At 40.6% G+C, this 17,994-nt stretch overlaps 1 protein-coding gene across 1 annotated transcript in view; it reads right to left on the reverse strand.

Moving 5' to 3' along the window:
* Window positions 1–4,215: 4,215 nt before the first annotated feature.
* The window catches only part of PTPN13 (protein tyrosine phosphatase non-receptor type 13), a 105,788-nt gene continuing 92,009 nt past the window's right edge, over window positions 4,216–17,994 (reverse strand). The window contains exons 37-47 of the mRNA XM_086611358.1: window positions 17,135–17,291; window positions 16,623–16,799; window positions 14,521–14,603; window positions 13,222–13,277; window positions 12,005–12,108; window positions 9,034–9,182; window positions 8,379–8,469; window positions 7,312–7,649; window positions 6,542–6,757; window positions 5,346–5,408; window positions 4,216–4,296 (exon numbers count right to left, since the gene is read on the reverse strand). Of these exons, the coding sequence (XP_086467484.1) occupies window positions 4,216–4,296; window positions 5,346–5,408; window positions 6,542–6,757; window positions 7,312–7,649; window positions 8,379–8,469; window positions 9,034–9,182; window positions 12,005–12,108; window positions 13,222–13,277; window positions 14,521–14,603; window positions 16,623–16,799; window positions 17,135–17,291 (1,515 nt within the window). The remainder of the gene's footprint in view (window positions 4,297–5,345; window positions 5,409–6,541; window positions 6,758–7,311; window positions 7,650–8,378; window positions 8,470–9,033; window positions 9,183–12,004; window positions 12,109–13,221; window positions 13,278–14,520; window positions 14,604–16,622; window positions 16,800–17,134; window positions 17,292–17,994) is intronic.

Here is a 17,994-nt window from a genome sequence, read left to right on the forward strand (position 1 = left end):
GACTGGATACTTCAAAGTATTCCAGTCTTCTTCTGGTTGGAAGAAAAAAAAGGGATCCTTTCTCTCTCGAGTTAACACACAAGGATGGTTCTTTAATTAGAACCATAATGGGTTATATATCAGTTTTTTTCCTAGTCTGGTAAACTTCCTGTTGAAAATTGGATACCTATAAAATGGAAAATCCCTTTCAGCTGGAGCATGTCCTGATTGCTTACTTGGCAAGACATCACAGGGAAGAGGGGAAAGAGGGAAGAGGGGAAAGAGGGAAGAGGGGAAAGAGGGAAGAGGAGAAAGAGGGAAGAGGAGAAAGAGGGAAGAGGAGAAAGAGGGAAGAGGAGAAAGAGGGAAGAGGAGAAAGAGGGAAGAGGAGAAAGAGGGAAGAGGAGAAAGAGGGAAGAGGAGAAAGAGGGAAGAGGAGAAAGAGGGAAGAGGAGAAAGAGGGAAGAGGAGAAAGAGGGAAGAGGAGAAAGAGGGAAGAGGAGAAAGAGGGAAGAGGAGAAAGAGGGAAGAGGAGAAAGAGGGAAGAGGAGAAAGAGGGAAGAGGAGAAAGAGGGAAGAGGAGAAAGAGGGAAGAGGAGAAAGAGGGAAGAGGAGAAAGAGGGAAGAGGAGAAAGAGGGAAGAGGAGAAAGAGGGAAGAGGAGAAAGAGGGAAGAGGAGAAAGAGGGAAGAGGAGAAAGAGGGAAGAGGAGAAAGAGGGAAGAGGAGAAAGAGGGAAGAGGAGAAAGAGGGAAGAGGAGAAGAGGGAAGAGGAGAAAGAGGGAAGAGGAGAAAGAGGGAAGAGGAGAAAGAGGGAAGAGGAGAAAGAGGGAAGAGGAGAAAGAGGGAAGAGGAGAAAGAGGGAAGAGGAGAAAGAGGGAAGAGGAGAAAGAGGGAAGAGGAGAAAGAGGGAAGAGGAGAAAGAGGGAAGAGGAGAAAGAGGGAAGAGGAGAAAGAGGGAAAACGGAAAAGAAGAAAGAGGGAAAACGGAAAAGAAGAAAGAGGGAAAATGGAAAAGAAGAAAGAGGGAAAACAGAAAAGAAGAAAGAAGGAAAACAGAAAAGAAGAAAAGGAAAAAAAAGAAAAAGGAAAAAAAGAAGCCACTCAAGATTCCCCCCCCCCCCCGTCCCCCCCGAAAATTATACAGTCAGCATACTAAGTAAGCACACAGCATTTTCTCCATTCCAGGAACTAGCTTCTCAGTCATTTTTCTTCTCACTTCTTCAAAGAGAGCATAAAGACTTCAGGTAGCCTAATCCCGTGGAGAAAAGATGAGCATTGGTGCACACTTCCAACTAGTTTCCCCACAGAAACCAAGCTTAAGCAATCACATTGCGTAAGCACGTCCATGTTCTTGTAATAAGTTTTGAGCTGTGGGGTCTATTTCAACCAAACTGACCATGTCAAGCATCACAGATGACAAGTTCCACCTGCTTAGCAGAAAATGGACACTATCCCAGTGTGCTCAAAAAGTATTAGACTAGAGAGCACTCCATCTTTACTAGATGTCCAGTTCCTCAAGGTTGAGATAAAAATCCAAAAAATTCAGACCACTTCTCAACAGTGGCTGATGCCACCTTTCACCATACATGCGTTGACTTCTTAGGAACATTTGAATGCTTCTTCCCATTGGGGTCCCTCTGTTTTACTGTAAAGATAGGGCAATCAGGAATTTGACCAAGAAAACTTCAGTGTAGGAACTCCATATTACTCCTGCATGATCTTGTTTTCAGCTACATACTGATGGTACTGGGAGGATGAGTTCAGATGGAAAGAGCTGGATCAAACAGATTGAAGGCAGATGTAGAAGGGCCCCATTTATCCTTTTTTGTTCACTCAAGAATGCTTTGCTCCACAAGATTCCCAGTTTCTTAAAAGAGTTAAAATAGTTAATATGTGAGTAGGGATAGCTAGGCTTCCCAGCTGGGCTTCTGGGGTTGGGGTCCAATACAATACCTAAACAGACAGGTTTCTTTATTCACTAATCATGTGCTCACCTTCCAAGGGTAATCATCTGAGAAACTGAAAAGACTGTCTGGTGAGGGGGGAGCTCCTTTTTCTGAGGATGGGAAGGTTAGGTCAAGTTAATTGTCCTCTGCTTTTCTACGAACCCATCATTAAAAAGAAATTGTGTATAACATATCATATCATAGATGTTCATACCTGTGTGGACAAGCAGCAAATCCTGGAATCTTGTACTGATTTGTGTTTCCCATAAGCTGTAATCTGATGCAGATTTTTTGCACTGTAGTAAAGCAGGCTTCATGTAGCATACTACACAAAAATAAGTTCCTGTTTCTACATTGTTTCACATGGATCTGAGAACGTCTAAAGGAAGAATTCAACTGCCTTAACCATACCGTCAAGTTATCATAAACATCGTTCTGTTTCTAAAAACCAGACATACCCAAATCCTCTGAACTCACTGTTTATGTTAAAACAGTAGCAGCAGCGTATTAACCAGCTGCGTTTACTTACTTTGCCTGTTGACAACTGTAGTCCTGAAAATCTTCTGTCTTCACTTTAAAGCTCCTTCATACAGGTGTACTGTCAACACAGCTAGTCAATTTGCCTCTGCTTCTATCTACACAGAATAAATTTTCCTTCCTCAAACTACAGTGATCTGAAAAAGGCAAAATTTTTCAACCATGTTGGTATGCTGGAGGGAATAAAAATCATAGTATTACTGTGACAAGTGAAAAAGGCTCTTTGCCTTTTCATGCTATTGCTAGCTAGAACACCATTACACAAGTAAGACAGTGACTGTTTCAGTCTTGGGACACCAGAACAATACTATTCCGAAAAGTGAAAACCTTGGATAATCACAGCCCTCTGAGCTTATTTCCACCATTGCAATGCAGAATACTGTCCAATTAGTACTCTTACACTCTTCCTGACAGCACAAGTCACAACCTTCAGTTCTGGTAAGGACTGCTGGGACAGGAATACTGCTCAAACCCTCGAACGGTCCCCTGTGCTGGCTGATGGCAATTATGCATCATCCAAGGTTTCCATACAGTATGTAAATGAAGATTTCCTTTTGGAACCGTTTTGACTGTTTACTGTATCATTAAAACACTGAGCTACTTACAACCCGATATCCTGCCTCTCACCTCCAACCTGATTGCTTTAAAGCAGAGTAGATACATGGTTGTCAGATCACTGCCATAGCATCCAAGTGCAAAGACACTCAAAAACCCATGATATGGGTCTCAATTCCCAGGTATGCTGAAAAACAAGAAGGGAAGGAAAATATCCTCTTCGTTTCACCACAGTGTGGAAACTCTCCAGAAAGGAGCTCACAGTTCTGCAGGTTTTTTCAAATGGTCACTGAAGAACAGGACATCGAAAATTTAAAACGTGCACAGCCCTTTTGTTGCAAATTTCTTAAGTGCAGCAACCACAGTGAAGGATGCCATGTAAGGCCAAGAAAAATCAGTCACGAGGACACAAAAATACCCAGACCCACTGATCAGTGTACTTTAGGTGTATTTTTTATTTACAGAGTGGAGATGCCTAATCAGTTATAAGGTTAGACACTTGATAATTCAGGGTTTTTTTTGTAAAAGTATATAAATATATACATGAAACTCTATAAAGTAAACATTAACTGTGATACTTACAGTAAGCATTCACTACTACCCTTACACTAACAGGCATCTCTTGAAACTCCAATGCCGATTTCAAGATACCCTCTATAAAATAGCTGTAACTGTATTAAAAGGGCAAAAATTCTGTGCCATAAACAAGCTTTTAAAAGAGACTAGTAAAACGTCTTTGTAATAAAGTTTGCCAGGATAAAAATACTGCTTCATCCCTCCCACTCCCCCACCCCATAAGAAACAAACACCCCAAAAACAGTCGCAGTACCACGGGAAGTACTGTAAGATTACTTTTTTCTTCTTCTTTACTTTTTTTTAAATTAAAATATTTATTTCAGTATTTTATCACATATTAAGGAAGCTGCAAAAAAATGCAGCTTTATTAAATATTATTTACTGTTATACAAAAATCTCACATGCGTCCATGGGGCTGAAGACATTAGTGGTATTGTGTGAGCTATCCCTTTTCCTTATAACTATATACGTTATTTGGAATGATGGACAGACTTTACAGAAAAGACATTTGACAGCAACTGAAGAAAGGGACTGGAAAACTATCAGCAGAACAAAGAAAACATGTGAGAACCTCTAGACCTCCTTGCTTCCTTATTTTAAAAGCACTTCTGCTTCAGTATTCTATTTGCCTCTCTGCTGTTCTTCATGTTGGAGATGATTCAGGACATAAAGGACAACTTGATAGCAGAAAATGTACTGATCCTGCAAGGGAAAGGGAATCACAGAACACGTGAAAAATGCGTGCACCACCTAAGCAATTCACTCTCACCTGCACTTCACAGGTGCACAGCACTTGATTTCAAGACTATTTCTAAAGTTAAATAAAAAAGCCACAAAACAAAAAACCCACAGCAGAGAAATACGCAACATTAACTCAAAACAAATACAGGCACTCCCTGCCACTAAAGATATATTTTAAATATTTTAATATGGGACACTTGTCCTCCTTTCACACCAAAACCACCTAAAGCAGAGCAAGTACTTTACATAAGTAGAAACGAAGAGAGCAAGTGAATTTCAAGGTCTTGTATCAATGTCAACTAATACAGCACTCGGATGACAGTGCAACTTGTCTTAATTTCAGTGATACAGATGTGGGGGCTAATATATGTTTTGTGGTGTGAGGTTTGGGCTGATAGTTTTGTGGTTTAGTTTTAGGGGTTTTTGGTGGTTTGATTTCTTGAGTGTGTTTTTTTTTTTTTTAAAAAAAAAACACTTTGATTTGACAATTCCTTCACATTCAAAGAAAAAGTGCAGATTTTAGCAAGACCTTGTGATGTCAATCTCTAAGGTAAAGTTAATTAGCTCTAGCTCTAGATTATTCATAAAACATTCATTTAACTTCTGGTTGAAATCTCCCCAAAGGAGATTTCAAGACTCCTCTGGTAGTATCAGTGATTCGTAGCAGCTACAGTTAAGCCTTCTTTTCAGTTTATAATGCAATTTTTAGCCAAAAAAGCTCACCTGATTTCCTCTATAACACATGCTTTTGAAGACAGAAATGTGCAACTTTTTTTTTTAAAAAAAAACATAGATCAAAATAGCACAGCATGTTAAAAATCACATGCCTTTGTAACTGTTAAAACACATACTGCTGCTTACTGGTATGCATCTGATTTAATTCTCACAACACAGACGTTGCATTAGAAGGCACAAAGACAACCACTGTGTGCATCACGGAAAGCTTCCTGGCACAGAGTTAGAATTCAAGTGTCTTTCCTTTAGTCTCTATCTGGGGGTGCCAGACTCACCTCTGTCTGAACCATTCCATGTCTCTGCAGACGCATCGTTCGCACCAGGTCTGAGATATCAAACTACCAAAAGAAACAGCAAGTTAAACATTCAAAAAAGACATACATGCATGTAAAGGGAACATCCCCAGCATCAAACCAAGGAATCCAACTAGGTTCATGAAACATTCAGTAGTGAAACAAATAACAATTCACTATGCATATCTGGCAGGCAATCAGCATCTGCTGTCTCTGGGCAATATAGATGTGGCCCTCCTACATCACACACCATTCTTTTTTTTTTTTTTTTTTTTTCCCCCTCTGTGCACAATCTCTCCCTTACTCTTATAGGGAGCTAAGTGTGCACAAAATAGAGCCACTCAGTCCAACCTAACAAAATGCTTTTTATTTCCCCAGGTCTATAAAGTTCTAGATATTTAGTGGGTGCTTAGAAACTCCACTGAGCTAAGCACGACATAGTTCATCATCTTTACAAATTCACAAAAACATTTGCTACACCAGGCCACTGAAGGACATAAACATAAGGAAGCTAGCACCCTCTTGTGGATCACCCTGGAATTCATATCCCTGGTTGTGCTGAAAAAGTTACTTTACATACCCTCATCTCCAGCTGAGATGTTTGTACATCGAGTTTTTCCTTCAGTTGCCTAAGCAGATACTGATTGGCGTCTAGCTGCCCTCCAACAGTTCATGGATCTCTGACCGACCGAGTGGCACAACTCTCAGCTCTAATGCTATTCAATACGATAGCTTCACTGAGTACATCCAGCCTGGTAAGGCAGGCGTTTTAACTGTTCCTTCAATTGCTTGAGTCATCATGGTAACACACCGTTGTTCCCAAGCCATGTGCCAGAAGTCAGCCACGGTAGGAGATGTCCTTGCAACATACCCCGAATGTCTCAAGTGGCACCTAACTGTGTTAGACTGCTGAGGTGTAAACAAACAGGACACTCAACAAGATTCCCTGAGCTAATGCAAGAACCAGCAGATGTCAGAGCTCATTCCCCTCAGGATCATCAACAACGAAACATTTCACAGGTACTGCTGTTTCACACCCTGATTTATGTTACATTAACACATGGCCAGCATGCTACTCTCAAAAGCATGGCATATTCTTTAAACAATTGAATAGATCCAATGGAACCCATTTCCTGCAAGTCAAAAGCACAGCTCAGCTCCCCCTCTTGGGTACTCACCTCGAGGTCTCTGCTGATCAACCCTAGAACAACATCTATACAAATAAGGGTCCCCGACCGTCCAATTCCTGCACTACAGTGCGTTATGATGGGTCCCGATTTGTGGACATGTCGCATGTAGGATATAAAAGTAAGCAGGTCATCTGGTTGAGAAGGAGTGTCATGGTCAGGCCAGGCAATGAAGTTCAGATGGGAAATGTGCCGTACTTCACCTGTCTGCAGTGTAAAAACAACAGCAACAACAAAGTGTAACGCACTGGCACAATGAAAAGACAAAAGGTAAGTTCTCAAAGGAAACAGTCTCAGAAGAGAGGGATTTGCCCCATAAAGTGTTCTGTAATTCAATAAAACGAGAAACAATGAGCTAAACTGAAAATAACTAGCAAGTAATTGAATAATACAAGGTTCACTGTGCAGACTGAGCTGATCACACAGAGGAATGAACCACTCAGACTGAATTATCAGTGATTTTCATATCCTTATACATGTTTCTGTGGGCAAAGGCACCTAGGGAGCTAAAATTTAGAGTCTCATTACCATAATCAAATCATCTCCTGGCCCAACCACCTTTTCCTACAAAGGTGCTACAGAGTAGCACAAGCTGCAATGAGAAAGAGTTGCCCAGTAATGATCACTGGTCAAAGAGGAGAAACCCCGGGTTACCACTTGATGTAGACATTGCAATTGAAAGCAGGCAAGCCACAAGTATGAGGATAAAAATGCCAACACTTAGAAAAAATTTCTCAGCATGTTGAATTAAATTCACTTACCTGAATCTCTTCTAGCTCCAGCACTCTAATGATAAAGCCCTTCAGCTGCTGGAGTCTCACAAGAGCAAGCCGTAATCTATCATTTATCATGGTGGTTTTATTGAGCACATCTGGCCAGTAACGCTGGCATTTTATCTTTTCTCCTTCAACTTCCTGAGTCATCATGGCAATCACAGTACAGTTTTGCTCCCAAACCATCTGCCAGAAATCTGCTACAGTAGTAGGGAGAGGTCCTTGACATGCAATGTAAACGAACTCTTCATTCCCCACTGGCATGCGAATGAAGCTGGCATTGATGTATCCACCTTCGATTCCAAGAGGTACTCTAGTGGTATCATCTGCAATCCCCACAGAACAAAAACACCTCCAAGTTATGTGTGCACATAATTAGAACTTCACTCAATAAACATGCTGAGTCTTACACACTCACACAGTACTTATCTTCATAGATTCTTTTAGATCTCATTGGAAAAAATATATAAAAAAAAAAATCACTACAACATTTGCTTTAGGATACTAATCAGTACTCATCTCTGAATAAAGAAAAAGATGGCTAGGGGAGAAATCTAAATCAACAAACAGGCAGGATACATGATTTGAACTACAGCACCTCTGAAACTGAGGCTGAGTATTTCTCACTCCCAACTAACCTTTGGTCAGTTCTCACTTCTCCACACATGTCCCACCTAACAAACTGAATTTTATTGTAGGAAGTTTACGGACAATAGTATACATGTCTGTTTTTGCAATTTTACATGGGTAAAACTGAAAAAAATCTTGTCAGACTCCATATGAATATCTCATTTAAGACACAGGATCCACCAAAACAACTGAAGAATCTGAAGATCCATCTCTACCTACTACCGTAGTCTACTGTTCACTGATCTTAAACCGCCACAAACACTTGCTTTAAATGTGTAGAAAATGAGTGGCAGGGTAATTTTTTGCCCTACTCAGTAGCAGAACTAGGACTGGGAATCAAACCATCCCACTTCTGACTCAATTTGTCTGACCATATAGGTGGTGACAAAGTATCAACAGTGAACTTCAGATGAGTTAGGACTTACAAGGAAGTATGTTTTTATATCTGTTCTTTTTCCTGTTCTCCTTCGCTTGTCCAATCAAACACTGATCCAAAGGTTTTAGCTCCTGAAGGTTCTATAAAGCAGCAATTACATATGCATTAGAAAGCGATGAATGATAACCAGTGTTAAAAGCAGTTATGTAACTAAGTCCTTAACAGGCAGAGTCATTAAAAAAATATCCTAATGCAGATATGCAAAACAATTCAGTCACAGGAAGGAATCTAATTTCACATAGCTAAGAAAATGAAACAAAGAAAATCACTATCATCCAGTAAATATTTCATCTCATTCTCCAAAAAAAGAGATCGTGTAACATGGCTGACCTAAGACTTTGGAAGGGCTGTTTTCACATTCTGCAGCTATATTTCGAAGCCTTTACTTAACTTGTCTATTAAGGTCACATTCACTTGGTAATTTACCAGAAGTAAGAATGATGCAAACACACTTTTGAATTGAATTCCCAGTTCAAACTAATCTTATGTCCCAGCAGCTGGGGCGGGGAAGGAAGAGAAGTCTTCGGTAAAAGAAGTCTTTAGAGTTGCAAACTAAAGAGCTGTGGTACCTAAGGAAGTGATGAATCGGCCATTCTATGTTTCATACTAGAAAAAAGGACTTTAAAGGACAAATATTTACTCACTTCAATCTCTTTAGAAGGGACTCCCTGTTCCAGCAATCCACGCAACATCCGGATCACTGACTTCAATTTGGCTCCTGAGTACTTGCCCCCAGGGAGCACATTCACAGTAGGGAGCGCAGAGATCTCTTCGTTTGTCACTAAAGGGAAATCTAGCAGAAGAACAAGACCGACTTGTATCCAAAAAAAAAAAAAAAAAGCTAAAACTAGGGAAACAAACTGTAGTGCAATGTTGGGTTTCCTTGTTGCTGTTCACCACTGTACTACTTGTTTTCTCAAGAATGCCTCCGTACACCAGAGAGAATATACAGACGTCCTCTCAGTTTGACAGGCAAAAGCAAATTAACAAAACCAGTACGATGGAATCCAGGAACCAAAGGGAGCATTTTCCTGAACTTCCAATAAACACAGTGAAACAACTTCAAATACATTTTAGATATAAGTTATTCACACAATAACCTACAAAATTGAAGAATGCACACAGGGATGCACTCCAGTTAAATATCATAGCCTGTGACTCTGTTTTTAGTACATTTGTTGGAGAAATAAGGGAGATTAAACAGAAGGGATTACTCAACCTCTGTAAGATAACTCTGAGGAGGGGAGAGGATGACACTATAAATCCATCAAACAAGGAAACACCAAGATAAGCACAAGGGAGCTAAAGACGCTGACTAACAACAGAGATAATCACTTGAACTTTGAGGGAACCTAACTAGCATGGTCAAAAACCCACCCTCAGGTAGGGAAAAGCATTCTACCAAGAAATGCCCCTTCCTTTCTGAACATGTGCAGTAAAAAAGGAGGACACTGTGACTTTAAATCAAGACAGGACATTGCCAGGACTAAAGGGAAAGAGGATAACGGAGCTTATCTGTAAAAACACTGATAACTGTCCCTTAGAATGTAATAAAAGGTCACTGTGCTAGTCAGGGTGTGCCAGCTTTGTGGGATTGCCACCTCACAGCCATCTCTGTGCAGACATGCAATAAACAAATATCTCCACTCTGCACGTGGATCGGCTCTTTGCGCACCAGGTGAAAGAACCCTGACTTTTGGGACAACACTTACACTCAACCTGTCTTTCAAGTGGTAATCGTAATATGTGTTAAATACATCTTTTTTTTTTTTTTTTCCCAATAAAGCTCGTTTTCTATCAGGCCTTCAGTGTTTCTCTGAAGCACAACAAAATTAATAAACCACGAGCCTCTCTGATATCGCAATTAAAAGTGTCCTAAATCTGCTGACTCAGTCTAAATGTTTACACGGACTATCCTTTTTCTCTTAATGAATGCAGACAAAAGGCTGCTGTATATGAATTTAAAGAACTGACATTTCTCATGCTACTGCAAAAAGTGAAGACTAAATTCTGTCAAACGCATCAAATAGTGTTTCACTCTGCCACGTGAGCAGCAGTGGAAAAGTGAGAGTCAAGACAAAGAAAAAAATATTGCCTAATTTGAGCATGGAGTAGCTGGTATGATGTAGATGGTAGAGCAGTGGATGTGGTCTATCTTGACTTCAGTAAAGCATTTGTGTTTTCCAGTAAAGCATCCTCACAGCTAAACTGAGGAAGTGTGGTCTGGATGATTGGATAGTGAGGTGGATTGTGAACTGGCTGAAGGACAGAAGCCAGACAGTAGTGGCCAATGGGACAGAGTCCAGTTGGAGGCCTGTATCCAGTGGAGCCCCTCAAGGGTCAGTACTGGGACCTGTACTGTTCAACATATTCATCGATGATTTGGATGAGGGAACAGAGTGCACGGTCAGCAAGTTTGCTGATGACACTAAACTGGGAGGAGTGGCTGACACACCTAAAGGCTGTGCTGTCAGTCAGAGAGACCTGGACAGGCTGGAGAGTTGGGTGGGGAGAAATTTAAGGAAATACAACAAGGGCAAGTGTAGAGTCTTGCATTTGGGTAAGAACAACCCCATGTACCAGTACAAGTTGGAGACTGAACTGTTGGGGAGCAGCACAGGGGAAAGGGACCTGGGGGTCCTGGTGGACAGCAGGATGACCATGAGCCAGCAATGTGCCCTTGTGGCCAAGAAGGCCAATGGCATCCTGGGGTGTATTAGAAGGGGTGTGGTTAGTAGGTCGAGAGAGGTTCTCCTCCCCCTCTACTCTGCCCTGGTGAGGCTGCATCTGGAATACTGTGTCCAGTTCTGGGCCCCTCAGTTCAAGAAGGACAAGGAACTGCTTGAGAGAGTCCAGCGCAGGGCCACAAAGATGATTAAGGAAGTGGAGCATCTCCCTTATGAGGAAAGGCCGAGGGAGCTGGGTCTCTTTAGCTTGGAGAAGACTGAGGGGGGATCTCATTAATGTTTATAAATATGCAAAGGGTGACTGTCATGAGGATGGAGCCAGGCTCTTCTCACTGGCATCCAATGATAGGACAAGGGGAAACGGATATAAGCTGGAACATAGGAGGTTCCGCTTAAACATGAGTAAGGGTAACAGAACACTGGAACAGGCTGCCCAGAGAGGTTGTGGAGTCTCCTTCTCTGGAGATGTTCAAAACCCGCCTGGACGCGCTCTTGTGTGATCTGATCTAGGTGGTCCTGCTCCGGCACGGGGATTGGACTAGATGATCCTTTGATGTCCCTTCCAATTCCTAACATTCTGTGATTCTGTATGTGAAGCACATAACGTTTGACCCTGATCAGATCAATACATCTGTATTGTTACAGCTTTTGTCAGATAGATACTATGGAAGAAAGCATCTCAGGTGATTTCAACTCCACCATCACTACAGGCACAATGTTGCCAATACTTGTTCCTATTAACTCTGACACACGTATTTCACAAAGCTGTAAAGATCCTTTCCAGTGGGTTGCTGAGCTGCTAGATTTCCCATTATACCTGTCATTACACCCTCAAAACATATTCAGGACATTTTAAAATTCACCTCTGACATTTTGTCTATTTAATGTGATCCACAGTTTTCCACTGATCATTTGTTAAAGTTCTTACCTTTATTTACATGTTCTTGGCTGACTGATTCAACTGGCAGTTCATCACTTCCCCATGTGATTTCATCTTCATCTGCTTGGCTCAAGGGAGGTTGTGGAGGGGATCTACAAGAGGACAAGATATAGAAGTAAGAAAGAACACCTAGAAATAACAAACACATTTGCAATCTAATAAAAAAATGCCCAGAAAGTAAGTAATTAAAAGCTACAAGTACTTCTGGACTGGATCCCTACCAGTAATGTCAAAAAACCACCATTTTTTCCCCTTTTTAAATACCCAGCTGGGATTTGAAAAAGGTAACAGTGGAAAGAGAGCCAGGAAGACATGAATCTAGTAATAACTATCACTGCAATTACTTTTCAAAGCCTGAGCAGTCAAATGATATCCAAGAGCAGATTTGTACCATTCACATAATTCACTACCTATACACTAGAATATCTATTTTCAATTGCAGGTTTTCTAGCTTTGTTGAAGGTGGCGATAAGTGTATTAAGTATTTTAGGTCATAATGTCACTGCTTTTGCCAAGTCTCAGCCCAAAACTTCCCAGAAACTTAATCAAAACATAAAAAGAACTACGTATAGTTTGACTGAAGCTTCACTTAGACTAAGGACTAAAATTATTTCACAAAGATAAGCAATCTCGGAAAATCCAAAATTCAAGGTAGGCTCTAAGTGACAGCTAGCAACTTGGCCAGACATATCCTTAGTTTTCCATGTTAAAAAAAAAAAAAATCCCCAAGCACCCAAATGGGAACAGATGGACTGGTGGAACTATACGGTTTAGTTCCTGTGCTCTAAAACCAGAAGTAACGTTAACGAAGCTTGTAAAGATTCAAGCTGAAGACAGTATTGTTTGAATGTTTTCTGCACATGCAAGTACCAAATTGTTAGTACAATGCAAATTAAGTGATTTGGAGCCATGTGAACACAGCCCAGTTACTTGTTATAACCACATATCAAAGGAATAAATAGAACTAGGGCATAAATCGCATAGAGCTGACAGCATTCAGGCAAATTGTAGCTTTTTAAATAACAATAATAGACAGAGAGCAATTCAGCAAGACATTGCACAGATATTTTATTGAGTTTGGATTGGGGGTGTTTGGTGGTGGTGTTGTGCTGTTTTTTTTTTTCCCCCTCTCACAACATATCCCTCCTTCAGAGTTTCAGACTTCACACGCTTGCTTTCAGGCAACACTAGAAAAGAAATCTTACCTTTCTGGCATGGCTTTTACTTCAGAATAGTCTTCACAGCCATTTATGTGTGCTGGCTAGTGGAAGAAATATTTCAAAACACATTAAAGGACATTGTTATAACACTCACCCACTGTACGTTTTAAACAATTAACAATTACATGGACTATTTCTGAAGGATACTAAGTTCAAAGCAGCACATAATGAAAGACTTTCCTTTTTTAGATATCTCATTAACCCAAAATAACAGAGGACAAGAACACTGAGCACTTGGAAAGAGGCTCTACTGCAACAAGGCCAAAAAGCTATCTTAAAATAATTCCTGATTCACAGAAGCAGTAGAGCCATCTAAACTTTCTCCAGTTGACTTTTTCTTTGTTTCTAATACTTAAAAACCCTTTATGAGTTAAGTTTGATAGTGGAAACTTCTGCCTCCTGTCAAGCCACCATTCCCATATAGAACAAAACAGGGCTTTACCTCTAAACGACAGGTACTCCTATATATGCCTTCCTCAAGAGATAATGAAGACTCAGCAGAGAAGGCATTTTAAGCCTACTTTCAACAAAAACTCTACAAAACCATTTATATTTATTAGGTCAGCTTGCAAGTTTCCACTGCCATACTCCGAAAATTGTACTTGTGGATCTCCTAGAGCGGACTGACACAAAGCCAGATTCTTGACTTGATCCTCAGCTCTTCTAACTGGACAGAAAGCTGCATCAGCCAGGATGGGCTGGATAGACAGTTCTGCTGATGTGACGTATGAGACAAAACCTGGGCATCTAGTCACTGATGTAAAACAGGACATGCAATAATGTAGGGTAAAGCACATACAGAAGTTATTCAAGTCAATGAACATATCCTAGCAAAAAGCAGGAGGAAAGCAAATCTCAAATTTATATTTTGGACAGTTAAGTCTACACAGCATTCACTGTGACTGCCTCCCTTCTTCGAGCAGGAATCAAGGAAGTCTTTTAGAATAAATGCCTGAAATAACATTAACAAGGTAGTATATTATCACCCTTTTTTGAAAAAAAGCTGTTTGGCTTTGTATGAGAAGCAGTGAAAAATTAATCTATGCTTTGTTCTCTTACATTGTCAATTTATGACAGAATCATCACACACTATTTTAAAAATAAATGTTTGTACACCATTTGTACAAACTTTGTACAGCTACCACTGACAAAGATGTCTTCATTTAAAAGACATGTAAAGTTGCTTCCACAAGTTCTATACCAATAAGGAAAATAATAAATTGAAGGAGCATCTGGGAAAGCAAAGTCAGCAGACAAATGTCTGCCACCTTCTTGACATCCCACCTCTGAAAAATCTTCAGGTAAAGACGAACCGTCACAGTCTGTGTCTTCAGACTTATCTTCCGTCAGCTTTCCGTTCATCTCTACTGGAACAGGAAAATCAGGAGACACAGCACAAAGACACCAAAAGAGTCACCAATGTGAATCCTGTTACACCTGTCTGGCACTACACAGGTGTCCTGGTTTTAGCTGGGACAGAGTTAGCTCTTCTTTTTTGCAGCTAGAAGAGCTCCATGTTTTGGTTTTACTCAGAGGCTCGCTCTGAGAAGAACGTTGATAGCACGCTGATGTTTGTAGTTGGCACTGAGGTCTCAAGGACTGTTCAGCTGCCGTGTTCTTGCCAGTGTGCAGGAGCACAACAGGATAAGGGGGGAGCATGGCTGGGACAAGGGGTCCATGACTCTCCTTACGATTTGTACTTGAACTTAAGACTGAGGCCAAACCGGCCAATTAGTATTCCATATCACGCAGCGTCATGCCCAGTATAAAAGTGAGGGTCAGCCGGAAAGAAGGGCTTTTGCCCTTCCGGGACTCTCACTTTCGGACTCTCAGAGAGCTTTCTCTCTCACTCGTTCTCTATTTTCAAGCCTCCCGTTCATCCGGGATTGCGGTATCAGGATTTATCTGTTTCGGGGTTGCAGCTTCGTGATGAGACGGGCCTCGGTCAACGGGTGGTGAGCAATTACACCGTACATCACTTGTTTGTATGTTTATCCTTGTAGATATCCGTACACATATATATTGGTAGCGGTAGTAGTAAATTGTTCTTATCTCAACCCACGGGTCTCTTTTCTTCTTTGATTCTCTCCCTCATCCCTAGGGGTAGGGGATTGAGCAACTGTGTAGCGTTTGGTTGCCGGAGCAGCCTAACCCACAACAACAAGGAATAAACATGCCAGAACAATCAAGAAACATTTTTTAAGTTCCTTTGCTACCAGTGTGTTGGAAAAGAGGTCTTACTGTATAGGATAATGAGACTTCAGGCTTCTTTCCTTTTTTACTGGATCAGCTGCCATGACACGTGAGGTTGTTCGCACAGCTAACAGAACATCCGTGCCACAGCGTAACGGATGGACAGGCTAGTGCTAGTAAGTGATCAGATTACTATGTCAACAGTTCTGCAATTCAGTTCCAGTTAGAGCAGCAGTATATCTAAACCAGGATTCTACTTGCTCTTTGTATTAGCAAGACCTAATTAAGATGTGCCGGATAAAATTTGACTTGTATCTGTCTGCTACAGTAGTTACCTGCTACTGTATCTTATGGATTCAAATTATTTTCAGTTGCAAAGGCCAGATCCTAGCTGCAAGAAATTGGAAGTAGAGGAGCTCCAATGGTATTCCTCAGCTGAGGTCCAGGCACAGTCAGAACCTCAGCGTTCCCCGATTTCTAATGTAATGACCAATAACAACAACCCAATGAACTTGAAGAGCAGCAAAAGAGCTGAAACTATTATAATTTTGGAACATATATCTTGAGTTCTAGAAAGAACCTCTACACGAACAGCAAGTGTCTTGCTTGAACTTTTGGAGCATACATACACAGGGCGACACCACAAAGGAACTACAAATTCTACTCCATGCTAAATTTCAATTACTAACAACTGGAGCTGAGGAGATGGAATGAAGGAAAAGACAAGTGTACAGACAGAAGCAGCTACTGAAAAAAAATGTTTTCTAAAAGAGACACAAGTAGGTTGGCAAATTGTTTGGTTTTGGAGAGATCTCAACACATGCCCAAGTTGTGTTATCTGCAATCAATACAATGTTGAAAGGCTTCAACATTTCAGCATGACTGTAGCTGCAGAACCAGGTACCTAAACAACATGAATTCCACTCAAGAGACAATTCCAGAATGGGATTCATTTTCCCAGATTACTTAAAGCAAAATGCAGATTTATGGAACCAGAACTTGACTTATTAAATTGCATCTTAAGTTCTCTAGAATCAGCAACCATTTGTCTGTGTTCTACTTAGGAAACTTTCAGTTCACACATCAATTCTATGTCAACTCTCTCTTTTTGCCAAATCAGTTGCTGACTTGACACCTTGTTTCAAGAAATATTTTGCTGTTTATTATATGCTTTTTTTAATGGCTCATGTTACCTGGCAGGTGATCTTCTGATGAGGCCTTCTTGAGATGTAGAAGACTCTGAGCCTCTGAAGTTGCATTATTACGATTTAAGAGGTTCTGGGCTTCCTCATCTACAACATCCAACAGATACTGGACAACTTCATTGTGATCATCCTCATCATAATACTCATCATCTGGAACCTCTGTTTCTAAAGAGTAATAGTATAAAATGACAAGTTTTCTCAATATAGGACGTCTTTTGGGAAAAAAAAAAACTAAAGGGGCAGACACCATGGCATTATTTCTAGCTGTTACCACGGCTTTCCTTCATTTCTCTCTTAATACAGACTCCAACTTCCATAAATCTACTTCCAACATTATCTAATTCCTCTAAAGCAGAGCACATGACTTGGAGATGATCTTCTAAAATTGACTGTCAGCCTAACATTGACTTACTTCTGCCTATTCAGCAGTGCCTTGATTCTTCTTTGTACTTGTACACTGAAGACTGAATAATGCTGTCCCACATCTCACCTCCTCTTACCTGATTTGTCACTGTGTTTAGAAAAATCTGACATCTGATTGGTAAAGCCAAGGGAAGGAGCATCTTCAGATCCTGAGAGATTCATTAATCCTTTTGTGTGATGGATATTATTTTCCATATTTGCCTGAGAAGGTCCTAGGATGCCATTGCCATTTATCTAAGAACATGAAGAACGGTACAAAATAACTTTTTTAAGAGTCTGGCAGTTTATTGAAACAACCTTTAAAAAGTTCATTGCTCTACTTAGCAACAAACAGAAAACCCTATTCATATCGTATTCTCATCTGAGATAGCTAGGGAATGGGTGGGCAGCTTCTAGGTGTGTCAGAATCTGTTTCACAATAAAAGAGCAAATAAAAATATTTTAAAGTGACTAAGAAAAAAACTTACAAGGTGATGAAGAAGCAACTACTACAAGAGAACACACAGTATTTAACATTATTATCTCTATAAAACATCTGCAGGCTTCAATACTTTCGGTCTCACAGTGCAGCATTTCTCAGGAAAAACAAAGGAGCAAAAAGGAAAAAAAATCATCTAGTAAATGCAACATGCAAGCATCTGCAGAAACTGAACAGAATGGAGTTTTCCAGATCATAGCCTTGCATCCTTCTCATAAGATCATTTGTCTTTTCATAAAGCAGTCCCACAGAAAGAGAATATCAATTCAAAACACTTGCATATTTATTATGCTCACTGTTTATTTACATAGAATCATAGAATGGTTGGGGTTGGAAGAGACCTCAAAGATCACCTAGTTCCAACCCCCCTGCCATGGGCAGGGAAACCCTCCACTACACCAGGTTGCTCAAAGCCTCATCCAACCTGGCCTTGAGCACTTCCAGGGATGGGGCAGTCAC

The sequence above is a fragment of the Tauraco erythrolophus genome, chromosome 5 (genome assembly GCF_009769465.1).
Source record: "Tauraco erythrolophus isolate bTauEry1 chromosome 5, bTauEry1.pri, whole genome shotgun sequence".
NCBI classification, from domain to species: Eukaryota; Metazoa; Chordata; class Aves; order Musophagiformes; family Musophagidae; genus Tauraco; species Tauraco erythrolophus.